This window comes from Caloenas nicobarica, chromosome 7 (genome assembly GCF_036013445.1).
Source record: "Caloenas nicobarica isolate bCalNic1 chromosome 7, bCalNic1.hap1, whole genome shotgun sequence".
In the NCBI taxonomy this organism is placed as follows: domain Eukaryota; kingdom Metazoa; phylum Chordata; class Aves; order Columbiformes; family Columbidae; genus Caloenas; species Caloenas nicobarica.
Window position 1 is genome coordinate 3,363,291 of NC_088251.1, and position 19,927 is coordinate 3,383,217.

At 41.8% G+C, this 19,927-nt stretch overlaps 1 protein-coding gene across 1 annotated transcript in view; it reads left to right on the forward strand.

Moving 5' to 3' along the window:
* ADAM12 (ADAM metallopeptidase domain 12) overlaps nt 1–19,927 on the forward strand; it is a 178,020-nt gene that overhangs the window by 149,324 nt on the left and 8,769 nt on the right. Inside the window, exons 13-19 of the mRNA XM_065638798.1 lie at nt 2,809–2,898; nt 4,313–4,508; nt 11,648–11,756; nt 11,881–12,079; nt 14,452–14,529; nt 16,512–16,620; nt 19,612–19,747. Coding sequence (XP_065494870.1) covers nt 2,809–2,898; nt 4,313–4,508; nt 11,648–11,756; nt 11,881–12,079; nt 14,452–14,529; nt 16,512–16,620; nt 19,612–19,747 — 917 coding nt within the window. The remainder of the gene's footprint in view (nt 1–2,808; nt 2,899–4,312; nt 4,509–11,647; nt 11,757–11,880; nt 12,080–14,451; nt 14,530–16,511; nt 16,621–19,611; nt 19,748–19,927) is intronic.

Genomic DNA, 19,927 nt, shown 5'->3' on the forward strand with positions numbered 1-19,927 from the left:
AGCTGTGACATGTGAGGGATGAGTCAACGCAGCTTTTGTGCCAGGAAATCTTGTGTTACAAACCTGTCACAGTGCTCTGAAGGACTTAACAAGTGGATGGAAAGAGATTATGCTGTTCTTGCAGCCTGTGAGGAGTTCAGAGAGGCTGTAGACCAAAACCTTTCACTAAAGCCTCTTTAGGAGACTAAGCAGCTGTAGGATGAGAGAATATTGCATGGGCAAAAATTGGGTTATAAAAGGTAGGAAATACAACCAGGTATAAATCAGTCGGTTTATGGAGTGGAAGGAGATCTGCTGTGATGTATCCATGAGATGTGTCCTGGGGACTACACAATTCAGCATATTCATAAACAGCCTGGGAAGAGGAATAGTCCTGAATTTGCTGATGATATGAGTTAGGATGGTAGAGAGGAACGCTGGCTGTGAAACTGCGGAGGAACCTTCTGAGACAGCTGGACTGGGCATTAAGATGACAAATGGGATTTAGTGCGGAGTGATGCACATTCCAAATATCATGTAGAAGATGATGGACTCAAGCTGACTCTGACCATAGAGGAATGAGACTTCGTATTGCAATAAATAGTCTCATGAAAATGTCAGCTCAGTGCTCAAGAGTGGTCTAAAAGGTAAATAGGCTGTTAGAAATTACTAGGGAAGAAAAAGGAAAACAAAACAAAGCATTGGTAGGTCTCTATAAATCTGCAACGTGCTGCCTCAGAAAATGCATATGCCGTTTTTTCCTACCCCTCCCTGATCTCAGGAAGAATAAAGCAGAATGAAAAAGGTTGAAAGAAAAGCAATAAGGTGGTTTAAAGTTTTGGAGGGTCTCTGGCTGGAAAAGAAGAAGAGGAAGGAAAATGCCATAAAGCCTTGAGCGAAATGGGAAGATTGAGTAGGGAGCGATTGCCCCCTGACAAGAACTGTGCAAATGCAGTTAGAAAATGGCAGGTTTCAGACCAGCAGAAGGAGCTGCTCCCCACACTGGATCTGACTTGTGAGTTCCTTTCCACTGAATGTTACAGATGCTAAAAGTGCCCGTGGAGCCAAAGGTGAGCCAGGAGACCAGGAAGGTGTCATCTGCGTGTGTTCATATTCTTGACCTGAAGCATTTTCTGCTGGTTGCTGTCAGGAGGACACGAGGCTGGAAGGGTTATGGCTGACGCAATGTGGTCTGTCTTGTGTGCATGGAAAAGAGAGGCTGCAAAAATGTCCTGTCTACAATATCTGACACCATGTAGGTGGTGCTGGAATTGCTGAGGTGCTCTGATGAGCCCAGGAGACCCACACCAAGAAACCCAACTGCCATCATTGCTCTTGTGTTACTAATAATAATAAACTACAACACAGCAGTGGTTTTGGGTGGCAGCCTCCAGCCTTGTGAGCCTTTTCTGTTTGCTCGCCTGTTTATGTTAAAACCATTCCTGACAATTTAATAGCCCAGGCACAAAAACTGTTTACCAAACCTATTCCCTACAATGAGTAATAAGCGTGTGAGTAATTGGAAATGTCAAAGGCTGCAGTAGTATCATTCAAAGAGCCGTGTCTTTATCCCGACGAGCCCGTGGAATGCCGATTGCTCTCCATTGCTGGCTGTGCAGGGCCACATGATGGGCTATAGGAGCCGACTGGTTCAGAAGTACCTGAATTGGACTGATGTTGCTTTCCTCCACCCTGCTTTTCTCACATTGCTATTGAGGTGAATTTATAAAATGTGATTCTGTACAGCAGAATGTTACTTCTTAACTACAGCAGCTGCACAGAAATATTTACGCAGCCTGCTGCCTTCCGGCACGATCAGAAATAGGTGCAGGAAGTTGTTCCCCTGCTCCAGAGCAGCACAGTTAGGTTGGTATATTTAGGCAGATATTATCTAAGAACACAGTGAAGTGCTGCGAATCGTTTTGCTCTTTATTTGTGAGTGCAGTGGTAGCCCTGTCTTCCAGTTGGAAAGCTTTACAAAAGCCAATAAAGTAAGAAGAGGCTGCGGACATCATCGTAACACACTTTTCCTGTGTTCTCTATATTGTTGGTGATCCCTTGTTAAGTCAAACTGACTTAACACAGCTGAAGAGCAATTTTATCTGCTGCTATTTTTGTTAGAGAGCTGAGATTCCAGCACAGCTGATTTAACTTGCAGCTTGAGAGCATAATCTTGGAAAAACAAATCCATTATTTTCTGCAACTTCTTTAGTAGCTGATCCTACTGAGAATGAAGTTTGCAAAAACCCGCACATGCCACCATCTAATCCGTAAGTGTGAAATTGGGATATATCAGTTAGCAAGAATGCAATTCATACTCATTTCATTTCTCAAAGCTCTATTACTGGCATACCCCGATAAGAGATTACATGGAATGGTGTCATCATCTGCTTTGTGGCAGCCGCCAGTCTCCATGCGATACAGAGGTCTAGTGTGCAACTGTCACAAAATAGAGAGTTGTAGTTTGATGTTCAGTAGCTGCAACACAGGTCCTGGAGGCAATGGAATCATTCCACTGATTTTTGTGGAAATAAAACACCGTACTGTGGTATCAGAGTTGGTATCAGCATACTTGAGTTGTTTGGGATATTTGGGATTAGATCCATAGCTAGAATAAACCAGCCTTCCTCGATGGCTTCTCTGCTTTTACTACAATTATTGCACTTGCTGAATCTAAGGACAGACAAGACTGTTTGGATCAAGTTGTAGAATTTCATGCATAATTCATTATTTCATGTCTAGCTTTTCTTGGCAGAGCTATGGGCAGCCTCTTGGTTTACAGCTCACTGTGACTGAAAGTTGTCTGCTCTGAATTTATCCTCCATCTAGGAATGTACAAACCGGTGCTGTAATGCAACTACCTGTACTTTGAAACCAGGAGCAGTGTGTGCACATGGACTTTGCTGCGAAGACTGCCAGGTGAATCCATGGAGATGGTTATTTTCTGTGTGGGGTGGGCAGAATTCCACGATCTTCCCAACTGCAAATTGTAAGCAAGGATGCAGAACAAGCAAAATAGTATCATTAAGCATTAAGACACTTGGATTTCACGTAAGCAATTAAAAAAATTCTCAAATTGTAGAAGTTACTGAAGGAGCACATTAACAGACTTTTTAAATGGTGTCTGAGTTATTTGTAGCCATTTAATTTGCTCATGCAAAACCTCTTTTCACAAACTTTTGTATTCCTTGATTGTTTCGTGCTTACGTGGATGTTGTGCTCCGGCAAACAGTCATTAAATGCTGGACCCTCTTTTTATGTGAAGACTCTTAAAATATTAATTCTGTCAACAGCATATATATTTTTAATGGCACATCATCAGCTCTTGTGAACTCCTAACATCCCATATAAAGCCAGCTTGCTGCAGGCATTTACCTTCTTGAATTCTCAGACCGTCTCTTGCATATGGGCTAATAAAGCATTCAGCAAGTTTCCATTGTGTCTGTGACAACCATCTGCCTAAAAGCTCGGTAGCAGCAAGCGATCCAAACAGCCAGCAAATGCTTTTTAGCAAAATCAATCTCCACGTCTCTTTGCTTTTTATCAAAGGCGCCGTGATGCTGCAGTTCAAATTCAGCGCTGCTCGCAGGGTGCCGCCAGCTTTTGTCGTGCTTCTTGGTAAGCGAAGGTTCTGACTGGCACGTTCGGTTGGCATTGCCTGCTAGTTGCCTTCAGCTCTGAAAAAGTATAGTTATCCAGGGAAATCAGGACGGGACAGGAAGCATTACATGGACTAGTTGTATAATTAAGTTGAAGAAGATCTTGATGCCTGTAACAGAGTGATGTTTCCTTGAGGAAATGCCCCTCCACCCCAGGCAGCTGAATCTGGAGGCAGGTGGGCTGGTGGCTTCAGGAGTTATATACCATAATCCATAACGTGACCTGATCGGCTGGCTGCTCTGCTCCCTGCTGTGTTGGTAGAGCCATATGGATGGAAGGGTTTCTGCTCTGACTTTTGGTTGGTGCTATAGAGCGTCCTTTGCATTACAGCCCAAACTGTTTCTGTGCCCATGTGTTTTGGTGTGGTTGCAGGGGGCATGCTGGAAACTTTGGGTTTTATTTGAAAATGAACAAATGGCTGGATTTACCTTCTGACCGGAGCCACGTGAGCCATGTTTGCAGCTGCAAGTTGAGTTTGGCCCTCCTTCCTGCCAAACCCTGCGCAACACGTGTCAAATAGATGTACTTAAAGAGCTGCGCAATCCTTACACTGTCCTCTGCGGTCAGTTGGTACAGAGCCAGTGGAAAAAGCTGTTTGTGCACTGCATGGGTTATACCACTGCATAACTCTTATTGATTGCAATTCCGTTAAGGATTTTTGTTTGTTTTGCAGTTAAAACCAGCGGGGATTTCTTGCAGAGACTCAAGTAATTCCTGCGATCTACCCGAGTTTTGCACCGGAGCCAGCCCTCACTGCCCAGCCAACGTCTACCTGCACGACGGGCACGCGTGCCAGCGGGAGGATGGCTATTGCTACAGCGGCATCTGCCAGACCCACGAGCAGCAGTGCATCACCCTCTGGGGCCAAGGTGAGCCTGAGAACCAGGAGATCTGGTCATGAGATACACTTGGGAAAGAAAGAAGGGAGGAAAAAAAAAAAGGCGTTTGATTATAGATAGAGCTGGAGGAATTTTCTGCGGTGCCAATCTGCATCTATTCTTTTCTGAACTGAATAATGAGGGAATAATTTTGTGATTCATTTTATTGTTGATCTGCAGCCGGCTTCATCTCTTGCAGCAGGAGGTAGAGAGCAACAGTAACTAGGTTCATTTTGCAAGACAGCTGCAAATGGCTATGTGAACTTAGACAAATCATTCAATACTGACTTTGATATAGCTTTATGTCATCCTACAAAGTGCTGAATGCTCTTGACAGGTTGAAATGACATGCTTTTTCAGGCTGGTACGTAACCTTCCTTCTGTGCTCTAAATTGCCCGTATACGTCTGTCAACATCCCAAAACAGAGTTCAGTATTTGATATTTACGTAAGATTCTTGTATCATTGTGTAGGTTTTATTAATTGGTGTTACCTGTAAACCTGCTTCCTGACAGTACTCATAGCAGTGTATGCACTGAAGCAGAAAGATTTTATTCTCCTACGGGAATTTACGTACATTTTGCAAAAAAAATCTCATAGTATGAGTTCTTGGGTTATCATAAACAGATGATATCCCAGGAAAGCCGTTCACCTTTCTGTCATGTCCTGTGGCCCTTCCACTGAAATACAAGTACTAACTCAGCATTTTGCTATTGCCTCCTGCATTGATAAGGACAAGTCATGTCTCCTTCAGCATCTCGCTTGGACCTTCTCTCAAATGGGAAAAAGACTTTTACCTCTCCTGAAGAAAAGCATTAGTTAGAGCTAGATTTAATTATTTCTTTTAAACTGACTTTTTTGGCTCCCTTAGCCTCTTTCCGTTCAGTATTTCGCTGCCTTCGACTCTGTTTCAAAACTTATTTATCAATATAATGACACACAGATGTTTCCCTTCGTCCAAACTCTCATCAGAAGTCTGTTGAAGGATTTATCTGTCATCGTCACAGGGACTTCGACTGTCGCAGTTTTTGTTTTAAAGAGAGTTAAAGCATCTCAAGAAATAATGCCAGTGATGCAGATAGTAGATTAGCTCGGTCGCGTGGGTATAAGAGGATGTTAGGAGAGTTCCAGTTCAAAATTAAACTCCCCATGTGGAGCAAGCCATGAATCTGATACACTCCTCCAAATCCCACTCACATGGTAGAGTTAATGTGAGCTTGTGTAAGTGTGCACAGTTACGGCTTCCAGTCTTAGTCATACTGGGATTTTTAATCCCCTGGACACAGAGACATTTTCTCTTGTCTAAAGCAAAATCTCCTGATGAACCAGTTTCCCATGCCGTGGAAAGTTACTTGGTTGGACTGTTAATAATTTCAGTTGCTGAGAAAAATGCAACTAAAGGTCAGAGAGCTGAATTGCTGCAACTCCCTTGCCAGGTCTATGTCCTAACGCAGCAAATCCTCCAGACCCCCAGGCTCCCCAGATTCTTTCTTGTCTTTCTTCTTTCGACTGTTCAGTGTGGGCGCCGCTGTGCGTGGGGTCTCCGCTGGTCAAGGCTGTGGGGCTCTGAGAAAAAAGACTTTGTTCGGAGCAGAGCTCCAACAGACTGTAGCTGGAATACACTTCTTTGTTTTAGGAGTACCCAAGGATAAAGATTTTGAAATGGAGGATGGAACATTACCAGACCTGAACTGGAGGGCTTAATTCTGTTCACATTCTTGGAAATAATGCCAGGAAAATCAACCTTCAAGCAGTGCAGCACACAGGGTTCAGGCAAAAACCTAGGGTCTATGTTCTGGATTTAAGGACTGGGGATGTGGATATCTACCACTTGATCACATCTGGTTGGAGTATGAGCAGTTGGAAAAATATTGTGGGACAGATTTTAAAAATTTCCTTCCGGCCTTGCAGCGGAAAGAGAGGCTTGACCTTCTAAGATGTTGTCTCTGGACTTTGTATCCAAACGATACATTTGAAACTTTTACTAGGTTGTTATAGTTGATTAAAATGGTTTTTACCAACTGTGTGTATTGAAATGAAGGAGAGTTGTTTGGTTTTATAAAACAAATTCTACAGAGAAAACAGATCAGAGTTCACTTACATTAATTCTTTTTTTCTTCTTCCCGGGAGGAGAAGAGCATGCTAAGTAAAATACAGTAACTTTTCTTAATATTCAATATATCGAATTCCTTATTCACTGTCTTCTTTGGTTTATCTTTTTTTATTTGTTGGATTATAAGATGTCCAGAAGCCAAATGATGAATGTCAATCTCAATATTTTTAGATGTAGTTAAAGAAAAATGATGAGCACTGTCAGAGCTTGTTAACATTAGGCTGACGAATAGGAATTTGTTTCCAGAAAGATATACTTGCATTTCGTTGGGTTTTTTGGTTACTTTCAACAGATAAATCCAAGTCAAATAGAGGAATACTTTTTGCTGTTCCGTATCTGCAACATCATGGAAAGCTTGGAGTGAAAGACGAGAGGAAGACCTGGGGGCAGTGTCTGAAAATAGCCATAAGTTCCTCTTAAAGACCAAGTTCATTCCCAGAACACACAGGTTTTTCTCTCTCTCACCTTAATTCATGTATTTTTTTGTCTTTAAGGAGCAACATGCATGAATTGCTTGTGACCTTTTTAGTCTCGTATTCAAAAATATGAAACTGTGCTGATCTGACTTACTGCTAATAGTGTGACTGCAGGATAGATGGCTAGTGACACATCTGTGCAACGCCTGGGGCTCCACTGGCACGGCCCAGGAGCAACGGGACACACAGATCAAGCTCCTTAAGAGAGAGAAATTATTGATTACCAAGGAATAGAAGATTCTCAGTTTTAGGCTCATGGCTTTTTCTACATCGACAAGAAAATGATTCTTTAGGGAAGGAGATGTTTGTCTGTGTTTGCCTACTTTTCCCCAAGAGGGAAAAACCAATGATTTGGGGAGCCAGTGGCAGGTGCTGACTTAATAATTAGAATATACTGAAATATGTTGCATAGATGTAGCCATTTGTTTAGGCAGAAAGAATCTTGACTTTAATGTTAATATTTGTTACAAAGACCCGTCACTGGTATAAGAGTTTTGCGGTTTTTTTCCAGCTACAACCCTATAGGCAAAAGAGATGGGCTGCCCATCTAAACCAGCTGACCAAACCATCACCAACTGGGTTTGTGTGCAAAACTGCTAATTTATCCAAGCACTGTAAAGATTTGAGTCCAGTAAAAATCAAACTCTTTTGATCACCACAGATTTATCGCCAGGCCTTTTTTTTTTTTGAGATATGTAAGGCATTAAGCCATGTTTTCAGAGCCAGTGAGGGCTAGCAGAGTCCTGAAATGCAAAAGTATTGATAACAGCTCAGCCCCATCTCTCTCTTGCACAGACTTAACAACAGGGATCACCAAGACAAAGAGAGAGGCCAAGGGGAGCTTGGGGAACGTTTGCTTTACATCAGCTGTGCGGTAAAACAAACTTAATGAGATATAACATCCAGGTGCAAATCACGGGCCAGAGAACGGTATTTTTATGCTTATATTTATTTACACAGTTGTTTGTGGTGCTAGTTGGTTTACTCTGAGCAACAGAACTCCAGTTACTCAGGTGTGGGGTTTTTTTCCCTTCCACATCCATAAACACTGTATAATTTTTTTTAAATGTCTGAGACGATGTTTGGAACTGAATTGAAATATCTTTTCTGCTGTCAGCTTGATAACGGGTGTTCCTCTCTTCTTGGAATCAGCACCATGGTCAGAAAATTCTCTTTTTCAGGAGTCGATGTTTTCTCATTGCAGCAGGTCTTGCGCTGATCTGAAATGACACAGTGTTTCTGTATCACTTCCAAAAGCGTAGAACGTCTCTTTTTTTGCAGCCTTACAGGGAAAGAAGTGGGCTCATCAATATACACATCTGGATAAAAAACCCAAGCGCTGCGGGTTGACAACTGCAGTGGTGAGCTTTGACCTTCTGCAGTTCCAAATGGCTGATTTAATCCCTTGAATAACACTTGGCGTGGAAATGCTGACAGGACCTTCATTACAGGGTCACGAGACTATAATTATCAATAGCAAAGTGAGATAAACTCTGCTCATCCAGCTCAAAGCACTTAATCACTGGAAGTCTTTCACAAATCATTTTGCCTTTGCCTGTAGAGGTGGCGAAATAGAGAGAGACAGGACTTTCTGCTTCAGTTTATGTGGTGCAATCATGATAAATGGGTTTTCTCCAGAAACACAATATTACAATTCTCTTCCTTAAGCATCCTCTGAAATCTTCCTTTTAACTTGGGAGCTCCATCTGTTCAGCTTCCTACACTCTGGTATGTTTTCATCTGTAAAAAAAGTCCAAATATTTTGAGAAACCAGTGAGGAGAGGGAACAGCCATCTGAATCCCAAGCAACAATATGTTTTGGTTTGATACCAAAGACAGAAATTGAAGCTAGATTTCTGTTTCCAAGCCGCAGATGATCATTGGGTACCAGGTGTTTTCATACCCAGACTGCTCCCAGCCTGGCAGGGGGGAGCATTTTTTTTTGTGCTCCATGAGATGTGTTTTCTTGTCAAGCATTATCGGTTGGAGTTAAAGCTCGCTGTCTGCGCCCTGCAAGGATGCTGCAGATGTGTTCTTCTTCCTGCGGGCTGCTTTCCAGCCACTGTAGCACGCTTGACTTCTACATTCAAAAAAACCCCAGCCAAACAACGTTTCACCAGGTGAAAGAGGAAGATAAATACCTTAAACTGTCTTAGTATGTCAGTGAGCCCTTTCTCTTTTTAACACCATTTTTTTAGTGTGTTCATTAGGAATGCAATGATGTGCCACTGGCTGAACTAGTTGGGCCACAAAGCTCCAGACCAAGAAGAAACAAGACCCATTGCAATCGAATAGGGTAGTGGTACATGGGGGAGCTTATTCCTTTGGCGAGATAGGTCTGAGCAAATCCACCTTTGCAGATATGGGAGAAAAAGCATTTTTTCTTGGCCTCTTGCTTACAGCATGTTTTTTTCCCCCGCTCCCCTTCCCTTCCCAAGCTGGCACAGTATATGCACGTGTTAATGTTTGTATCAAGCTGAATAGTTAATGTGCCTGCCCTGGAAAAGACGAGGAGTAATCTACATGCTGAAAATGGAAATTCTACTTTTGCTTTTTGCACAGTGCCTTGTCTGGATGCTTTTGTTGATTTTTTGATTGTTGCTTGTGGTTTAATGAAAAGAAGTGAAAGAGTCCTGCGTGAGTCCCTTTTAATGGTTCCAGATTTGAGAAATATTCTGAACTCAGCAAGCTTGATCGTAATCTTCCAAAGAATTTCAAGCTCTTGTCCTGCTCTCCAGGGAACAACAGCTCATATTCTGTTCCTTCTGTGCTTTTCTTTCTGAGTTTTCTAGTTTCACTATGTAAAAATGTTAGAGGGAATAGAGAGTGCCATCTTAAGCCTCTCCCAAGTTTTAATATTTTGTCCTTAATAGCATTAGATTGTGCAGCAGTATATAGTATTAGTCAAGCTTCTGCCTGTGAAATGCAGATAATTAATTGAGGCGTTAATCTCTGAGTTATTAGTGAAAAGACCCACACTAACTGAAAGTCTTAAAATCATACTTGTGTTTTCTTCTCCAGGAATTTGACCCGCTTTTTATTTTAAACCTTCTTCCTCTTTGAAGCTTTTCAAATGAAATCTTCAGGATAGTGTAAATAAATGGTATGTTTTACCCACACTTGGAAGTGGCTCAAAACATTTGAAAAAAAACCTGATGCTAACTCAGTTTGTCTCTGTTAAAGATGAGGGAACACTGTAGGAATGGTCTGTTCTCAGCCTTCAGGCTATCGCATCGCTTCTTGCCAGTTCTTTTTGCTTTAGTTTGGCTCATCTATCAAAAGTACAAAAATGTTTCCAGCAGATATCTGTGAGGAGTTTTAGCCTTTGTGTCTCCTCGCCACCTTGTGTGCTCAAAGCAAGTCCGTGTATTGGATTAGTTGGAATGTTGGCAGTGACTTGATTGTGCTATTAATTATCTTCATGGAAAGAAAATATGGGGCAGTAAAGGGCCCTAGCGAAGGGCCTCTTAATCTTACAAAGAGCAGCAATTATTGGCTGGAAATAAAAGCCACACTTCACATTAGAACAAAGGGATTAAATTCTAATACATGGACTAATTAGTCATTGCAAGTCAAAACAGGGAAGTGGATCCTCCACCTCTTGGGCCTTTCAGATAAATGCAGGTATCATGCCATAGAAGATTTTCAATACTTGGTCGTGATCTGGGAAAAAAATGGACAGGAGATTGTATAAGACGTTAGAAGAGATGTTCTAATAGTACCTTTTAACTTCTGAAACGTAGGGCTGAGTAATGTGTCTGCACAAACATTGCCAGTACTACTCCCATCAGGAAAGTTCCTTTGCTGTTAGGACATGTCTCCATCCTCAAAAGCTGTGGTAGATAAGAGCCAGATGCTGCCTTTCTTCCCAGATCCTACTTCTGCCTCCATGGTAGAAACGACCATTCTTCCAAGTCAGGTTTCAGGAGCAGATTAACAGAGGATTCAGGTGGGGACGGGTTCTCTTCCTCTCCCCAGTACATTAGCATGAGCTAACAGCAGCGTATTCTCTTCTCCGTGGCAGGTATTTGTGGTTTTACAGTCACGTAGGACTCTAGTTTGCAACTGGATTTTTTTTCTGGTTTCATGTTGTTCTGAACTGCACTTAAAAAGGCCATACTTGAAGAGTATTTTCTTTGGCTTCAGCTCTTGGGCTTTCGCTACAATCACGTGGACTCCTGTAAAAAGAGGGAGTTGACTTACCAGCTGGCCCTTGTCTTTCTTCACCAAACTAGATTGGGCATTTCCTAAAGGTTTTTGTGTCCCAGGAGGATTCATAAGAGGGATATCATCTAGAGAAATTCCGAAAGAGAAAGAGTTGTGCATTGCCTATTCCTCAGCATTGCCAAAAGAGACAGATAGCAGTGGGAAACCTGCACATTCCGTCTCTTCGATTGGCATGCAGATCCCGCACCAGTTTTGTTGTGCTTCATCAATATGCTGATCACATCGTACCTTCCCTTAAAGCATCGGTGGAGCTCCAAGAAAATTATGAAAAACACTTTGTATGAGCTGAAAGTTCTGATTAGGTTTTGTTTTCAGGTGCAAAACCTGCTCCTGGGATCTGCTTTGAGAGAGTCAATTCTGCGGGCGATCCGTACGGCAACTGCGGCAAAAACTCCAAGAGCTCCTTTGCCAAATGTGAACCCAGGTAGGGGCTGTCCCTGCCAACAGGAACAGATGCACGGTGGTGGGAGGGGGCTTGTAACATCTAAAATTATTTAACAACATTTAAAATTACTTAACTAATCTTTGGTTATGTTTATTCCCTTCAGAGATGCTAAATGTGGAAAAATTCAGTGTCAAGGGGGAGCAAATCGACCTGTAATTGGTACCAATGCTGTTTCCATAGAAACTAATATCCCGCTTCAGGAAGGCGGCAAGATCCTGTGTCGGGGGACCCACGTGTACCTGGGCGATGATATGCCCGATCCTGGGCTCGTGCTGTCGGGAACCAAGTGCGAAGATGGAAAAGTAAGTTCTGAAATACTCCCAGACAAGGGGAACATCACTACTCTCATGCTGCAAAGTATTTTGTACGAAACTGGCTGGGTTTTGCTTTGGGATATTTGCTTATTCCCACAGAGCAGTTGTTTCTCATGCTCACACTGAGTCACATTTTCACTCCCATCTTTTGGCCACTATTCTGGATCACAGATTTACAGATGAAATGCAAGTTGCTTAAGCCTATGACAGATTTTTTGAGGACAGTCCCAAGTATCTGTCCATGTAGGCTAGAGGTTTTCTGCAGAATAATTACAGCAAAATACGTTACACAATCGTTAATGAATTTCTGAGTTCAATGTATTCGCTTTCCCAGTGTCTACAGTGTTGCAAAATTTTCATTAACTTCACTTTAGGTTTCAAAATATATTATATCTGCTGATATTAGCTCCCCCTCTCTTCTTTTTTCTTGCAGCAAGAGCTATCTGTCTATGCACTATTAGAAAAATCTAAATCCATTGTTGGTTCAGCCACCAAAACTGGATTCTCACAATCATATTTTGCAAACTTTGTGAATTACCCGACGTGAATGTAGCCAAATTTCACATGGCCGCCTCATTCTTAGGTTTTCTTTTGGGAGAAAAGGAACAGAGAAAGGTGAGAGACAGGCACGAGTTTACAGGAGGGAGCGATGGAAAGGAATCCAAAAACTATTGAAATGACGGTTTTTGTCCCCTCACTGGGTTACTTGCAATAAGAAAACAAAAAGGGCTTTGATAATTTGTGGTAAATTCAAATAAAGCTCCGAAGTTGTGAGTGCTTGCGAGTTCTGTTGGATTATCACCCTGCATTGGGAACAGGTTTAAAATACGTCCCTAGTGAAACTACAGTTCTGGTACAGGAAAACAACCCTTACAACATCTCTAAGGCAATCTGTTATAAAATGTCTTTTCAAAGAAAATTGAACGCTGGGAAAGCATCCCATTATGTTTTACTAATGAGTATTTAATCTTTCTAATCTATCTAATCATACACATACACACTATAGAATACACAGGCTAATACTTCTGAAATGGTATGTTTTACTTTGAGGACATTAGTGCATTTGTATTATGGATTAAGAATATGAATTTAAATATTCTTGAGTTTTCTAAGCCGAAGATACACAATTTGAAATTCAGCCATTTTAATGTGCTCAGAGTTGTGTGAGCCGCTGCACGCTGAACGTTTGAATGGTGAATGCTGCTGCAATCAGGCCGTATTCTCTACAGGCATGCATGTTGATGCCAATTCACTCTAATTTCCTTTCCATTTTTCCTTCTCCCCAGGGGATAAGTGCCCTGATTAAGCATCCCTGTTGTCTCCTTCAGCACTATTCCCTGCTTAATGCTAATTGTTGTGACTGACTTTTAGTACTACTGAACTGAACTGCAGCTAAACATGAGCAAAATTGTGCAGTGATTTTTTCTTTTTTTTTTTCTTTTTTTCTTTTTTTTGGTCAGGATAGTGACAGTGATTCCAGTCCTAACTTCTTTTTTCAGTTTTGAGTAGGATAACTCATTACTGACATCTTCATCAGCCATTTGTTTGATGGGATTATTAGATGCCACTAATGTTGCATTACCCCAATTTTCAGCTATGTTGGCAAAGTTTACCAATAATGACCGGAAAACAAAAGTTTTGAATCTGATTACTGTGCATAAGCTATTTGTTTCAACCGTTTTCTAAAAATTATTATTACATTTTACATGTAGTTGTTTAGCTTGGGAAAATTCTTCGAAACGTCTCCGTTTTGCTGAAGACCAGCGATGAGCCCGTATATATCAGTGGCCTCAGCTGAATATTCAGCCTGTCCTGAGTGTAAGTTCTGTACTAGCACGAGTAAGTTTGGTGCTGTTGGTGTAACCAGAACTACGGTCATTGCACCTTTCCTCGAGGAACCATCCGCTGCTGTGGAGACGTGAACGCAGCCACGTCAGGTACATGAGAAGATGCTGCTCAGTGCATTCCTAGTCCCGAAGAAGTGCAAATGACTGGGTTTTAAATTGCCTTTAAAAAAAGCCCAAAGCCTGGCGGCTCACCACTAGTTCCACTTCAGTGAAACCCTGGATTTGATTTGCACCAGCTCAGCACATCAACTGAACATGAACCAGATCTGAAATTCAGGCTTGGCCGGGATGCTGATATGAGCAGTTTTCAGCTTCTGCAGATTTAGGCCTAAAATACTTACACAGTATTACTTTTGGTCAACGTAACATTGGCAATGCAGCATCTTTAATTGGAAATCTTTACCTGGTAGAAGGGCCACTGATGGATGACCAGATGTACAGACAGGGACACGACGCCCTGTGAGCACCAGCGGTTCTGTCCCTATTCACACTCATCTTCCCTTTTTTTTGCAGATTTGCCTTAATCGCCGGTGCCAGAATACGAGTGTTTTTGGCGTACACAGATGTGCAACAAAGTGCCATGGACGTGGAGTAAGTATTATAGGAACAATTTTTTTACAATCAGTCAGTAAACACTGGATGAGAAATCATTTTACATTATAGCTTTGGGATCTATGATTGTTTGTAATATATCAAAGTCACTGCAATACTTTTTTATTATGTATTTCCATTTTCAGTGTGCCTTATATGAACTGCAAGAAATTATTTTTCTTCAACAAAGAAATATTTATCAGGTAGTAATTATCTTGTCCTTAATTAACAGTCTGTGATAAAAAAGGAATTTTGTCATCTTCAAAGCAATTTTAAGTCTAACCTTCCTTGATGAAGAATTCCCATTAACATTTTAAAAAATACAGTTTCTGTGTAGATAGAAGTTAAAATATGCATCTGAATTGAGATGCAAATGGAATAGCATTTCCAAAAGTATTAAAATAAAGTAAAACCATACTGATGAGTCTCATGGTATGAAAGTGGTGCAGGATGAAAAATTCAATGATACCAGTTAATAATATAAAAGTGTTTTGAAACCTAGTTCATATTATGAAAATGATAATTATGTCAAGTTATGCTTTATTAACCTTGATTTGCTAATGAGCTCTTTGTTTCTGTGAAGAGCTGTGGCTACTGCATTGGAAGAGCGATAGGAAATTCTCTGTCCTCTCCTAAGAAGGGATTTTAATTTGATTTAACTTAGTTCATCATCCCATATTTGAAAAACGGAGTAGCATTGAGAGTGCTGCATGTTCCCATTGTGCTGGAATGAGCATCTTTATGTCTGTACGATGGAGAACCTCTGGTGATTCCTGGGTAGCTAAAAATGACCTGATGGAATTCTAGATGGGGACTCCTGTAGCGCTTTAATTTTAAAAATACTGTTTAATGAATGATATTTTTAATTACCTTGCTGTCTTTGAAAAGTAACATTTTCATTTTACATGACCATAGGCAGTCCAAGCTATGTGAATGATAATTTAATACTCTGCAGACACAGCCTGACCTCGCCAAAAAATGCGTATTTGCAAACTCCTGTGACCTAACAAGTGTCTGACTCAGGAACACATTTATTAACCTATTGCGTAGTTTCTCCATGGTGGTGGTAGATCAGTGATGATCAGTGTTATCACGTAATTAAGAACCATATTGACAACTAGCCCTAAGCCCAAAAAATTTATTTAAAAATCAGTTTGAGCATCTACACATGACCGTGCCATCTTTGTCCTGTGCAAGAAAGTTTTTGGCCTGTTCAGTTTGTGTATTCCATTGATACAGCATGGTCTCCTCTCTCTTCTCTCTTCTCTCTTCCCTTTCCTCCTCTTCTCCTCTTCTCTTCTGATGTTGGTGATGGTGTCTGGTCCTTTGGGGTTCTCTTTTCTGCAGGGACCATTTGGGAAATCAAGTTTTGCTCATTGTTCCTTAACTCAGATTGAAAGCCCCAGAGCACCGAGGACTGTATCTTCACGGACAGGGCAGGTGGTGTATCAAAGGGAGGGTTTCCTCAGCCCTCATTCCAGCTTCATGTGTTTTTCCAGTAACTGGTGCATCTTAGAGCTGGGCGATCTGAGTGGTGGAAAAATCGATATTCAGGCTAGTGCAAGGCCGTGATGGACAAGGAGGGTTCACATGGGCTGACAGAACTTTACAGCCTCAACATTTGTTGCTGTGGAGGCAGAAGGAACTGAAGTTAGAAAGCAGATAATGTCGCTGCAGGAAGCAAAGAGAGAAGAAAACTGAAGAGGTGTGTGGTTATCCTTATCTTATTGAAGTTTTGAGCTGGTGCAGCTCAATTACCTGCCAAATAAATAATGCTTTTTCAGAATCCCGGTTCCTCCATGGTGTCCTGCACTCAGAGTTGCGTTGTGCCCACAGGCAGGTACCAACACGGCACCTTTCCTCGAGAAGTTCTGTTTCTTTCAGATGTGTTGCTACCCGATTAGGAGGCCTTATCAGCCAGTGCTGCTCTCAGATCTATAGGGTCATTCTTTCCACGTTAAGTCATTTGTCTTGTTTTGCAGGTCTGCAACAATAAGAAGAACTGTCACTGCGAGGCCGACTGGGCCCCCCCTTACTGCGACAAGCCGGGCTTTGGTGGCAGCGTGGACAGCGGACCCGTTAGGCAGGCAGGTTAGTGGTAATTCCTGCTTTACCTGTGCTTTCCGTGATAAGGAGTGGAAACACGAAGTGTTGTCTTGTAAGCAGTGAGATTGGGAAATAAGTCAGTAAATCAAATAGCTTTGTCCAGACATATTGGCACCACCTTTAGAATGTAGTGAAGCAAACCCAAGGCCAGCCAAGTGCATCCCTTTCCTTGCATAACTAAAGGCACAGTGGTCCTGATGGGTTCTTTGCTTTGGGGTTTTTTTGCCTCTTTTTTTTTTTCCCAAGATCCATAGTTGAGTTCAGTAGCTCAGTGCAGTAAGTAGGAAATGGTGTTGATGGAAGTGGAGGATGAGGAGCTGAGTCCCACCCTCGAGCCGATGCCGTTGCCGTGGCCGGGGATCATCGCAGCGCTCCGGGGTTCACCTCGGCACGGCCGAGCTCCGCTGTTCTCCACCGAGAGCCTCAGGCTGGAAATACCTTGTTGTGCACACAGCCTGCTCCTGTAGGTCTGTGCATAATGGAGAGTGGATATTGCAGTGATTACAAATGCAAAAATATTGCAAAATCAAAAATCTGATGTTAGTCTTCTAAGGAGAATCTTTTGTATCATGGAAAATAGCAGAATTCTGACCGTATCAGATTAAAACTACATTTTATAGCTTCCAAACATTTATCAGAAGTTTCCCTCACACATGATAGTAGCAGATGATGTGCATTTTTTATAAATCATATTTCAGTTTCCCCTGTTCAGTCTGCAGAACGTTGGCTATAGCATCTTACTTCAACTTTGGCCAACCTCAGAAGGAATTATTTCTACACATTGTGGACTTTTCCAGGATGTTACAATCATCACAAACTGATTTTTCTCCAGAGTACTGTAACTTTAGTGACTTCCACAGGGACGTTTCTGATCTTTGAGTAAGTGACAGGATGAGCAGTCTTCTTGCATATACATATATAAACTGTAACTTGCTGGAAAATGATCTGTATGTTTTCTTATGAATAATCCTATTCAAAACCAAAATGGATTTTGTTCTCTACATGCCAGATCCTGCAGGGAATTATTATACTGGATTTATGACATCATGGTCATTTCCATGACAAAACTTCACATTTGATTTAACTGTGTAAAGATCTTTTTTAAATACCTCCCAGTTGGCAAGATAGCACAGAAACGGTGCTCAGGCACTGAACAAGTGAGATTACTTGTGTGTTAAATGTGTTAAGATTTGCTCTAAAGCATTATAGTCCTTTTTCAGCTGACCTGAAAATATCTAGGGAACCACAAAATATAATAATGTGCTGCGTAGACAACACTAACTGGAAAAGACAAATACAAGATATCTTTGATAATTCTTGCATTTTGTGGTTTTGGATTGAACTTAACAGAAAATAGTTTTAACAATAGTTTATTATAGTGTGGTAGTTTCCCCATTTTTCTCAGAAGCCAGCGCTTCATTCAGTAATACTGGGAAAAAACAAATGTGGAAATTGCTGGAGGACCTAATTTTCTATCGCTGACACTTGGATTTAAATATGAACGCTTGATGAGGTGGTTTGGTTTATGACCTGAGTGGTTTGCACACGTCTAAATCAAATTACAAAAGGATTAGCTCAATAAAATACTTTCATTTTAGTCAAACAAGGCACATGGTCTCATTAGTATTTAGTAACTGATTTTACCCAGCTGACTTAGAATAAATGTATGTTTGACACTCTGTATTTTTCTTACAACCAAGCCATAGATATTTCATTGTTAGGTAGAGAAGTTAAGTAATTTAAATTGAGTAATCTTAGCTTATTAATTTAAATTGTGTAATCTTAGCTTACTAGTTTTATTGATCTTTACAGAGATAGTGAGGGATTTATTATTCTGCAGTGCTACAAGGTAAAGAGTGCAGCACTTCATGCCTCAGGTGTAGTTTGTTTGGTCTGTGTCGCTGCCCCCGTTCCCCGGGAGCTCAGGCCGGGCAAGGAGAAAATCCATCAGCACTGAGCCAGGGATGAGACCAGAGCGGAGACTAAAGCTGTTTCTCCCACTCCAGGAGTCTGCATCTTGTGGCTCAGCAGCCCCGAAGAACCACAGCATCCTCTCGTCCAGGCAGTGATCATAGCATGTATCCGTAATGACGAGAGCTGCTGCTTTACCCCTTCCTGAAAATAAGGTTTTCCTTCAGCTGCAGGCCATCTAGCCAGGGCTCATCTCCCCATTGTGCCTCACTCCGGTCCCAGCAAGGCACTGAAACTGGAAGGAGTGGAGCGGAGGAGGCTGCAGAGCGTCCCTGCGAGGGCACACGGCCCCGCTGCACAAGGCTTTTCGAACTGGATTTTCAGGCTTTCCTTCGGCTCCGCGCTTGCCTCCAGATGCGACTTGACGGCCACCTGGGCTGGACGGCAGTAATCCAGATTTCAGACTGTTCGCACAGTGTTAAAGCACAAGGAAACGCTTACAAACTAGTTAGAAAGGAACTAGAATTACTGTCTATTTGAGGAGTGGAATATTTAATATTTGCGCTTTACCAAACTGTGATCTAGGCATTTCTGTCCCTTTTCTCTCCCTCTCGCCTCTGTCCCCCTCCCACCCCGTAGCCCCTGAAGAAGGTGCCAGTGGGTGCTGCTGTGGCCGTCACCCTGGGCTGTCTGCATGAGACCTTGTGGCCCATTTGCAGTGACAGCCTAAGCAGGACCCGAACAGAGGAGCAGAGAGACTACATGAAGGTGTTCGTGTTTGGACCCAGATATCAGAATAGAATAGAATAGTTCACTTGAAAGGAACCTACAACATTAAATTTTAACCAGTTCTTCCCCAATGTTAAAGAAATAACTTGAAAACAGACCAAATTTCAAGCATCAGCCTAGAAAAAAATAAATTTATTAGTCTTCAATGTATAGTTTATTCACTTCACCTGCATTGCATTTAAAAACCCGGGCCAGGCAGTGGTGTCCTGCTCCACATACACAACCATCCCAGTAACGATGGCTCCAGAGAAGTTGACTCCATGTGTTTTGTTGCAGATAACAAGAGTTTAACCATAGGAGTGCTGATAACCATTCTGTGCCTTATCTTTGCTGGATCCGTCATGTATCTGAAAAGGAAGACTTTCATGAGATGGTTGTTTACAAGTAAAAAGACAACAATAGAGAAACTAAGGTATGAGCATTTTCCCTAATTCTACTCGACTAGTTATTAGTAGAAAGTAGCTGTTAACGTGGCAGCTCTCACCTTGATGTTCATCAAACAACAGTGTGAAGGTGTTTGAAAGCACCAGCCTTAACAAGAATACTCATCAAGTATTAACAGTGCGGCGGTGGTGGTTTTCTTGCTTTAGTT